This window comes from Lepisma saccharinum, chromosome 9, assembly GCF_977018435.1.
Source record: "Lepisma saccharinum chromosome 9, izLepSacc3.1, whole genome shotgun sequence".
NCBI lineage: Eukaryota > Metazoa > Arthropoda > Insecta > Zygentoma > Lepismatidae > Lepisma > Lepisma saccharinum.
Window position 1 is genome coordinate 62,859,920 of NC_139237.1, and position 11,724 is coordinate 62,871,643.

The window sequence follows — 11,724 nt, forward strand, 5'->3', positions numbered from 1 at the left end:
AGTGAAGACTGCAATCTATTCAGGGTTTGCCTATAACTTTGTGGACTGAATTAATTAATATATAACATTGTTGTTTCTCTCAATGATCAATATTTTGTCACATATGGCATTCTTAAAAAAAGCTATGTTATCATCGGTAGATCGCTTCTATCTGCTTTCATGTTAACAAGTTCGGCCTCCCCAATGGCACAGTGGTAGCGTCGTTGCCTTGTAATCAAGGGGTCCCGGGTTCGATACATGGTGGTTCGGATTCCACTTTAAAACTGTAGGTCCAGTCTTGATTAGCCTTACTGTGCATAAAGTGGACTTAAAACACGAAATCAATCAATGAATCAAATGTTGGCAGTTCATCACCATTTCTGGTACCGGCCATTTTATCATTGAAAGTTGTTCCCTCCTTTAACTAAGTCCCACACTGTGTTTCTCAAAGTGATTCCTTAATTCTGCATGTCCCATAAACCTAATTTACTCAAACAGCCAAAATGTATGAGTATTAACTTTAGATCCAGTGCAAGTATTGCCTCTGGATTAAATATATATTTATTGATCAAGGAGCAATGCATAACATTCTTCGTATGCATAATTGTTTCTGATTTCATAGCAGAAAATGAATGTTCCAATTGGCATATTTTACTCACTGACCATATATTATTTTTAACTGGTTATAGGGCTCTATTACACATTTGTGCATAAAATTTGTAAAACTAATTTGAGGGCAACATCTACATGGCTTGATTTATTGCATGTTAAGCTGATCATTATTTTGACTTCTCCAATCCTCATTATATTATCAGCACAAGACTATGCATTAAAAACTTCCCAGTTTGCACTCTCCGCAATACCATACCATCCATTTATAACTAGTGCAAGTCAAAGGTGATATGTTGCTTTCAGTACTTGGTTACCAGCTTGCCAAACATTAGAAAATTGGAAAAAATGATCTTGACAACATAATCAATAAGAAAACTTAAAGCTATCATACACATCAGCAAGTGGAGAACCATTCAAACTAAAGGAATTGTTCAAGCATAACACAACCTTATACCAGGCATTACGTAATTTTATGAAAACTTTCTTTAATTTTCAAATATAACTGGATCCATTCCAAATTACATTAACGTGCAATGTTACGGTTGATGTTTCTTTTATTTCAGGCATGTACAGAAATCGTGAGATTTTACTGATAATGCTTTGTATAGTGGGCCCACAGGCAAAAGAACTTGCGCAGAACCACGTGTCGTGTGCATCATACTCATACATGGAGGGAGGTGTAGAGTGGAGCAGGCTTTCTTATGACACGAGTTGAATGGATGGAAGGGAAGATGCACGAAGGCTTTGGGCCGAAGATTCTTTTGTTTGTGGTCACTCTTTAATAAAGGCACTGACAAAATATTTCATAACTCGTACAGCTATACAGGATGACTCAGAATTCCCCGGACATCAGATCACATGACTTGCATGTAGGGTTACATCAAGAACAATGTCTATGCTTATTGTCTAAGAGAAAAGTGACGACCCAAGATGTATTTGAAAGTAAGACACAGAAACTGCTAAAATATTCCAAGGAGATCATAGTAACCAATCAAACTCCTAAGTTTCATGTATTTTTCATCCATGTTTTTTTGTTTTATGTTATTTCAAATGGATCAAGTTGTATATAGACACAAACAACTTGGAAAACTAATATAGAAATGAACATATATTACTGATTGTTGAGATAATTGAGGAAAGAAAACTGGAAGTCTTAATGGACTGTGTAATATATCATTTACTCATAAAATCAGTGACCCTTTGCAAATAGTTTTAACCAATATTACACAGTGCATTATATTTTCCCCCACTGCCATTTCATCAAACTAGTTATACACAATATAAGATTAAACAAAGCCACTGAATCAGAATTTCCAACAACAATCAGTAATTTTATGTCAAGGTTGAGTTATACTTGACTGTTACATATTTTGAATTGCCAGCTAGTATTTTGTACACAATAACCTATGCCATTAGACAAAAATATCATGAAATTGCATAAATATGTGAAACTTGTAAATAACTTAAACCTACAGAAAATTGTGATCATGTGACATTTACATAGTTAAAAACTAATATAATACATCCAACAATTCAAATAAATATATTTTCAATTTACTTCCAGTGCATTGCCAATATTTATGCTTTCAATTCAGATTTCAGATTTATGTGGTCCCACTACAATCCAGCTGAAGCATATAACCAGCTTCTTTGTTACTGTTCGTATTTACATTTAATCGTTCTTCGATTTCTGCACATGCTAAACAAGAACTCCGTATCTTCCCATACATTGTTATAATGTTAGGCCTATCATATTCCTATTGGTGAATTTCTTCTAGAAATCATTTGCATTTCTCAAGTACGATTCACAAAAATGATAAATATATTCCTGTGTCTTGTGACCATTTTTTTCAAGATAAGGCTATTCATATTCATTTAGTGTTCAACAAAGGTACCTATTATCTGGGCAACACAGTCAATTTGATTCAACTTCTACCATTCTCTGTGAATGTCTTTACTACAACTCTATAAAAAGAACAACCTAATCTCCAAAGCATTTGTGAATATTCATTCCTACGAACAAACAGCACTGAGAATAATATAACTACTGGAAACAAAATATGTGTGAGAGTGTACATTGTTCATAATAGCAATTACATTGATTGTCACCATCTTTAGTGCACACACATTAACAAACCAGATCTAAATGTTGACTTTATGCAGAATGGATAAACTTTTAGCTACATCCCTGAAGTGACTAGTGCAGTCATTACCTAGCTGCTGTCATATGCCCCAGTAAATCATCAAAATATTCTACGAACTTTGTCAAAAGTTTCTTTAAAAAGATTCATTCACATGCAAGTACATATACACTTGAAATTAAAAAACCAACTGAAGTTAAAATATCATTTTTGCATTTCATACAAATATAAATAAATATAAATCCTACTGGTATATATATATTCATAAAAACACAAATATGTACATACCTTATTGTACACAAATATCACAAGTGCACTACATTGTTCACACAGAATACCCTGGCTAATAAACATCTACCATCGTGGGATAAAACAAATTCCTTCATAACATAACCATATATATATAACATGACTAGAATAATACAGCTTACATATCCCAAAAATCACTGTCACAGCAGCTTAATTATTATGTTCACTAGACAATCATCATATTGATATATTTGTTAGCATCCATTCAATACTTTTGCCTCTCCACAACATTAATGGAACCTTATTATGGCATGACTGCTCTCAACACAAATAATATAATAATAAATGCTTCAATTCTTGTTTTACTTTTTTTTAAAAAAGTATCTTCAATAGAAACAGGGGCTTGTGACAATACTGAAGAAATAAAGTGCATAATTCTTCCTAAATAATAAGCTAAAGTATGTGGTGATCAGTGTTACCAACTGCCTTCGGTTAAGTTGTCTTTTACTTTCTCTTTTTTTCAGATCACAGAATATGCAATATTGGCAAATACCGAAACTTGCTTATTCAAAGATCATCACTTCGCTGATACTGTGGGTGTTCCTTGAGGAATTTCTTTAGTTTTGTGGGGTAATCTGTCATTACTCCTGTCACACCTAAATCAAAAGCTTCTTTATATTCCTCTTCGTAATTTAACACCCACAAATACGTCTGCCAGAGGGAAAAAAATGATTATGAGTTTTTCATATTCATTATTAGAAATTCACTTACTATAATACAGGGGTGCCCATCCACCCAAGAATCAATCCCCATAAAGTATTCAATCATGACAGCGTGTCTATTATACTATAATTGAAAGTCATTAAACACTTTACTTAATCTGTCCTCCTAAATTATTTCTTTTCTTCATCTAATGGATTACATATGGTGCACCTAGTAGCAAAAGTGACTTGAAACCAGCTAAAGTAAATGAATTACTAAAGAAATATATTCTGAACCTTCTCACCCCCTGCCTCAACACACTTTGCAGCATAGTGCCAAAGTGTAAACATATTTTTTTAAATATCAGAAAACTATACACGTTGAATTTTATATTATTTTAAGGGAAAAATTTCTCCCTTTCTCCAAATGTTGATGGTATGGTGCACCCCATTATGCCACCCTGTGGGCACCCCTGTATACAATCATATACGCATGCATTGTGCAATAGAAAAATGCAGTCAATTAAAATGCACAATATAAAATAGCAATGTTTAGTAAGGTTAGGAACTGAACCTGGAATCCTTAGTGGTGAGACAGCGAGTCAATCACTCAACAAACTTGACCACCAAGGCGGTAGAATGGAAACTTTTGGAAAAGAAGGCTTTAGTTTAGGAAGCCAGATAACGGCAGTGATGGGATTTGATGCACTGAACATTGGATCATCTAATGACAAATTACTTGGCCCTCAAAAGGTTGTTGCACGGTGGAGTTTTAGTTGACTCCAGAAAAAAGTTATGTTTCGTGAAATATTGAGCAAGAAACATGAAGAAAGTACCAATAATTGTTCAGAAAATAATGTAATATCAGAAGTCATACTGGTATTTGAAAATACCTGGACCCTGCAGAACTAAAAAATTGTTGCTGTAACATGCTCACGAAAACACACACATGTCCCACCAAAACATGGTATTTTTCATGGTAATTTGATATATCAATATTTTTCAACATGCAACCAATATCAAAAACTGGTATGTGAAACTCAATATGAAACAATCCTAGGGTCTATGTCAGTAAACACTTAAAAAAAAGTGAATTTATTGAGGTTCATAGCATGAAATAAATAAAAATACTCTGAAAACCATGAAAGTTGTCTTTTTCAGTGGCAGGAAGTAAAACTTTCTCTCAGGTGAAATATGATAAACCTCTACGAGTGCTTTACACTGATTTACAGGTCTTCAACTTGTGCCTATAACATCGCTTTGCATTTTCAGTTAAACTATTCTACAGGTTTGCTGATGAAACAGATTAAATAACTACAAAGAAACATCCATATCATTCAATAAACCTGAATCTTAGTTTCTCAGCAGTGCATTGTGCTAACTACAAGTGCATTGTGCTAACTACACTATAAAGATCAACTTTGTTGATAATACCCAAAACCTTATGTACACCGTGGTTCATTATGTCACTTTATTAGTGCATTTCTGAAAATGTTATCTGAATGCGCAAATACATACAAAACAAATGATTAAGCTGTTCTGTACATTAGAAACAAATCATGCACACCTCACCTGAATACCTCTCTTCTCTAAATGTTGAAATAATGACCTTCGCATCAACATGTTGTTCATGCCTTTCAGCACGAGATTATGAAAAGGGAGATATGCCGCACTTGGACTGTTTGCCCTCCTGCAAAGAAGAGAAGCATTTATTGCATTAATAAATGTATATATTTTTAAATATACAAAATGTAGGCAACAAAATTTTAAATCTTTGCAGACTGTCCACGTAGCAACAAGCATTTCATATTCAACAACAATATGAAAGAGGACTTCTTTATTAATGATGTTTGGACACATACACACGTGTCTTTTTGAAAAGCAAAGAACGAATTATGTAATATTCATGCAAAAATCCTAAATCATAATTTTTGCCCCAAAATTTGACATTCAACTGTAAAGTTCACTGTGCATGGCACCAGCAGTATAATATGCTGCTGCATAAGGCATATTCATGTAATACCAGGTGTAGCATGCAGGAAGAAGTTGAATCAGGGGTAGCCATGTGTACCCAAGAATTCCTAAAGAAGTCAAATTTCGGTACAAAATTCCAATCTAAGATATTTAATGTTAACGTACAAGCACATGTTGCATGCCTCCACACAAAATTCTGGACTAGTGTTGCCAGGCAAGATTATGTGCAGCTAAGAGGTTATTTTTTCACTTCGCCTATAATTGCTACTTCCAAACACATCAAATGCTGCTAATGACCTTTATTTGTCATGAACCGCAGGTTACCATGGCACCAGTCACAAAACTTTGAATTATGAGCCTGCAATAATTTCTTATCTATTTTCCTTCCCTGAGAGTGGCCCTCTCATTAAAGTCGTTAATTTATTTGTAGACTTCCTGGCATGAAGTAAACTGGCAATCAAAGTATTTAAACACAAGCAATGAGGCTTGATAATACTATGCAGAAAATTTAATGCAAATATATCATACAGTTTACATCAGGAGTGCCTGAACTTTTTCATATCCAGACCCACCGAGGCCGATTGACAAATATGGTTGAGGGCAATATTACATGTTTTATTATGTTAAGATAATGCCTGAAAATATAATTAGAAGTTTTGTAAAAGTATGGCAGCAGACCACATAAAATACAGAGCATCTTTCCGTCTGTTGTGTTCCTCATGTTTCCACACATTTCTGGCATGTTTTTAGGAAATTTCCATTTATACGCAACAGTTCAGCTTCTGATATTGCTTCAGTTTCTCTCCTGATATTCTCTTTCAGTTCTTCTAATGTGTGGAGGTTTGTTGCATAGACTCTATGTTGTTGTAATGTGTACATATGTGCCATTATTAAAACTATAGCAAAACACAAATAACATTTGGAAAACTAAACACTTAAACACTTTATAAAACAATAGAAAATCACAAGAACACTTGTAATAAAATTGGAAAAAGAGACGCGGTAGTATATAAATATGGAGAAACTAGTACTCACTTTATCCGCGGAACTGATTTTTCTTCTTTGTTCTATTAATATCAGTGGCCACTGCCACCATCCTCGGAACTCGCTGTACTGTTGCTTGGCATGCATCTTTTGTTCGTAGTTCTCCAGCCGCCACTAGGTGTGCTGTTGTCAACTGTACGTGCCCGTGTAGTCTGCTGCTATTTCCCGGTGTTAACTGTTGTAGTAGGGGAATCCAAGTGTGGTGTGCCTGTCCGCTATCGATGTTCAGCTCATGCGGGAAGTGCATTATTGCATGAGTTTCCTAGATTTTGGTGTCTACGAGTGTGTGGGCAGTTTGTTTCGCTTGTATCTTTTGAATTTTATGGCTATGGTAATTGATGTGTTTGGCAAGACTAGTAGTAGTCTAGAGGTACAAGAAACAACCAGGTTGTTGGAAGCTTGTTTAAAACACAACTACTTTCAGTTTGAGGATTAATTCTACAAACAGTCCGAGGGCTTTGCGATGGGCAATCCGCTGTTAGCCAACATTGTCATGCACCTAGCTGAGAAAGATATACTTCACACTCCAGAATTGCAATACATCCGATATGGAAGGTATGCAGACGACACAATAGTGAGGAACTCAACCTTCTAGTGAACTAACTAAATAGCATCCATCCCAAGCTCAACTTCACCGTAGAACAATAAGAACATGGTAAGATCAAATTCCTGGACATCACAACCAGCTGTGCACTTAACAAATTCATAACCACCGTGTACAAAATCCAAATGCAGGCAACCAGTACATGCATCTCTAGCCATGGCTCTCTCCAGCCATCTCCAAACAAAAAGTTAACGTGTGGATGAACTTTTATCGAAGAGCCTTCTCCTACTGCTGCAGAGAAGAGGATCTACGAGAAGAGATAGCCACCATCACTGAAATAGCCCTGAAACATGGCTACACGGAAGCACAACTTTCCACTTGGTGCAGTAAAGCGGAAATGCAGGTCAGGCACCCTAACCAGCCACAATCAACCTCCAGCAGCCAATATAAATAGTTGCCTTCCCCTACCATCCCACCACATCCAACCACATATCCAAAGCCCTTCTCCTATATGGCATCAAAGTAGTGCACAAGCCCAATGCCAAAATAGCTGATAAACTAAACAAACACAAACGGTACTTCCTCTCCCCACTTGATAACCCAGGTGTATTCGGTGCAGTGTGCTAGTACAAGGCACATTAGATTGGCAGATCCATCAGATCTGTCAATGAAAGAATCCAACAGCACCTACCGGAAGCAAAAAAAGCCCAACCCACTACTGGTCTTGCCAAACACATCAAATACCATAGCCACAAAATTCAAAAGGTACAAGTCAAACACACTGCCCACACACTCGTAGATACCAAAATCAAGGAAACGCATGCAATAATGCACTTCCCGCATGAGCTGAACATCGATAGCGGACAGGCACACCACACTTGGATTCCCCTACTACAACAGTTAACACCGGGAAATAGCAACAGACGACACAGGCGCAGACGTACAGTTAACAACAGCGCACCAATATGGCGGCCGGAGAACTACGAACAAAAGACGCACGCCAAGCAACAGTACAGCGAGTTCCAACGAGGATGGTGGCAGTGGCCAATGAAATTAATAGAACAAAGAAGAAAAAACAATTTCGCGGATAAAGTGAGTACTAGTTTCTCCATATTTAACACTTGTAACACGTAAAAACACTAAAATTCATTCTGTTCTTCACTTTTTACTGGCTATAGCACATTACAGGGTTCCCTCATTATGCAATTTTTCAACTCCACATCTCCTGTTCTATCTGCACTTACAGACTCCCTATCAGCACCGTTTACTGAATTATTTCAGGTATCTTTACAAAATTGTCAATGGCAAAATCCGTTACAACATGCTCCCCCAGGAATTCCACTTTCGAGTGCCCATGCGCACAACACAAACACAAATCTATTTTTACATAGAAAATACTAGACTGGAAATTAAAAAACGATCGCTCTTCATCAAGCCTTCGCACTCAATATACCAAACTCCCATCAAGTGCTGATGTATTTTCCACAGAGTATGCCTTTCGGTCAACAATCCGAACATATGTTGCTAAATAATATTTATTGTTCTATCTTGACTTATTTATATTAATCCTTTGTGTTATTTTGTTATTTTAATTTTTGTTCTTTTCATTGTTACTAATTTCAGTGTAAAATGGCTACGTGCAGTATCTGAAATTTCTCAATGAATAAATTAATAAATACAACTGGAATGAAATTGCGAAGTTACTGAAATGGAATGGGGTTAAGAAATTCACAGATTATGCACAAAGCCAGGCTGTTCAGTTGCTGCTCTGGCGCCACGAGCTGTTGGGAAACTTAATTGGCCTCTTAGCATGTCTTGTTACCAAAGCTCCGTGAAATTTCCAAATAAACACGCTAGAAATATGTGGATGCACGAGGGAAACATTTCCAACATCCCCTGTGGCAAGGTACGTGCTTATTTTGAATGTAATTGTAACTGTAATTCTGAGAACTTGAAGTCATTTCGAAGCCAATGGTTCCATAGCGGAGATATCACATGCAATTTGACGGGAGTTGCCATCTGGAGAGTAGCCAAGCAGGCTGTCGACAGGTGCACAAGAGACAGAAAAACACACTGTACCTTGGCAGGTTGGATATGGCCATGGTTTACATGTTATAAGCTATCAAAGTCAGGTTTGGCCAACATTTGAAACACCCCGTAGAATGTGAATAAGAGAAGTTTTCATGGATATTGTAATGTTATTGGGAAACTTTAGATAAATTCCTCTCACGTAATGTGTAAATACATCTCTCCATAATTTCCAAGATACTCGTATTTAGACTCTGGAAAGTGTTGTGCAGTATTTTGCAAACTATGCAGGACTCTAGAGAAACCTCAGTTATGGTGCCAGAGGGGGGAAAAAACAGAAGGGCAAATGCTCTGCAGTCAATAACTTCACTCCCCTGCCTCACTCCAGCAAACAAGAAAAACTAGATAAATAAATACTCTTTTATCCCAAATTTACATTTCCGCATGGTATTTATGTTGTATCTAAAGATATCTGTTTGGCAGTTATGCGGAGAGATGTAATTCATGTAATAAAGTTACTGCGCATTTTTCCGTGGTGTTTTGTTCACGATCACCACCTGTCTAGTAGCTTTCCCAGGCATGTCTATACTAAATGTGCCAAGCCCCAGATAATATTTTCCTACTTGCCTCTCAAATTATTTTGATTCTATGTTAAACAATACAGTATAACAGTATTGTAATGTGGTTGGCAGTCCTACAGTTGTGTGAAATGTTTGTGGGAAGATGTTTAGCATACTAAGATGAAGTGTCAACAGTTCTTTAAGTCCACTTTATGCTTGGATAGATGAATCGGGACTGGATATCCAGTTCACTGTGTGATCCTAACAACTGTGCAATGTTCCTCTACCAGGGAAAGAACCCTGGAACTCTTAATGACAAGGCAATGTCACTACCAATATACAATTGTGGAGGGCTCAAAGCAAAGTTTCATTACTAAAACTTGCTATACGTATTCATGATGGTTGCGGTAAACGTGGTTTAAAATTACTTAGTAAAAATTTAGAAAATTTCGCACTTCCGCATTGCACAATTTAATAGTTAAATCCTATTAATTTCGAAGATCCACTGTCTTCATTCACAAAAGGGTACAGCATTTGAAGTGGAGATGGTACCGCGTCACTGCAATGTTTGTTCCCGGGCGGCGGTAGTTGTAATTTCTCCTGTTCAGCAGCACTGGTGTGTGCACCCTGGTTTGCGTCGTCTGCTTCCTGTTGTCAGGTGGCATTGCCAGTTTGTGTTTGGGGGGCTGGGCTGTGCTGCTCGGCAAGGTGCCGTTCCTGTTCCCCGCGTGGCTGAAGGGGGTCGAGTATGTGCACCGCATCTTTTCTTTTTCAGGTCGGGGATCTTTTTGTGGACAGGGTGCTAAGTCGGGTATGCCTGTCCATTGTCCAGGTTCAGTGCTAGTTTCTGTTGGATGATAGCATGTGTTTCTTTGACAGTGTTTCTATGACAGAGCTGGTTGGGTGAAGTATGGATATGGAGGAGATGGTGTGGTTAGTGGAGTAGAGGTGTTGAGAGAGGCCTGATTTTGGTGTGTCATTTTGGACAGTGCGGATGGTTCTGCCAATGTAGATGTTGTGGCATTGGCATGTGGTCTTGTAGACACCAGGGGATGCAAGTTTGGGTAGGTAGTATCTCTTGAAGTTGGGTAGTGCTCTTCCGATTTGGAATATGGGCTTGTGTGCCACTCGGATGTTGAAAGGTTTGAGGGCCTTGGTACCATCTCCGCTTCAAACGCCGTACCCCTTTGTGAATGAAGACAGTGGATCTTCGAAATTGATAGGATTTAACCATTAAATTGTGCAATGCGGAAGTGCGAAATTTTCTACATTTCACTTAAGTAATTGCTATACCTAGTAGCTAAATGATTCAACTAGCAACACTGTTATTACCTGAAAACACATCTGTAACATACCTTGTGTATATGGATGGGAGAAATATTTCAAGGTGGGTTTCTTTCAGTGGTACAAATGGCAGGAGCCCTGAGTATAGGAGAAGAATAAGATGAACAACTCTCCTCATGGAAAACAACAAATTCACCAGAGGATTCTGAAAGAAAAACAAATATAAATTACTACTAAATACTGCACCTGATGGTAAGCAGAATGATAATATTCTGAAAACTACCAACCGATACAAGGCACGTCCAGAAAGTAAGTTCCGTTTGGTAATAAAATTAAATTGTGTACAGATACAGAAAAGTTATTTATTGCACAAAATTCTACAACTCTTAAACTACTTTTCCACATAACTGCCAAAATTTTGCAGGCATTTGTCATAGCGTGGCACAAGTTTTTGTATACCTTCTTCATAGAAATTTGCCGCCTGTGTCTTCAACCAGTTGGAAACAGTTTCTTTCAGCTCGTCGTCATTGTTGAAGTGTTGACCCCCAAGGAAAGACTTGAGATGTAAGAACAGATGAAATTCGCTAGGAGCGAGGTCAGGGCTGTAC

The 11,724-nt window shown here is 37.3% G+C and overlaps 1 protein-coding gene across 1 annotated transcript in view; it reads right to left on the bottom strand.

The window, feature by feature from the left end:
- Nucleotides 1–2,974: 2,974 nt before the first annotated feature.
- The window catches only part of LOC145992456 (lysophospholipase D GDPD1-like), an 11,897-nt gene continuing 3,147 nt past the window's right edge, over nt 2,975–11,724 (bottom strand). Inside the window, exons 2-4 of the mRNA XM_083128839.1 lie at nt 11,188–11,321; nt 5,255–5,372; nt 2,975–3,692 (exon numbers count right to left, since the gene is read on the bottom strand). Coding sequence (XP_082984965.1) covers nt 3,549–3,692; nt 5,255–5,372; nt 11,188–11,321 — 396 coding nt within the window. The 3' untranslated portion in view covers nt 2,975–3,548. The remainder of the gene's footprint in view (nt 3,693–5,254; nt 5,373–11,187; nt 11,322–11,724) is intronic.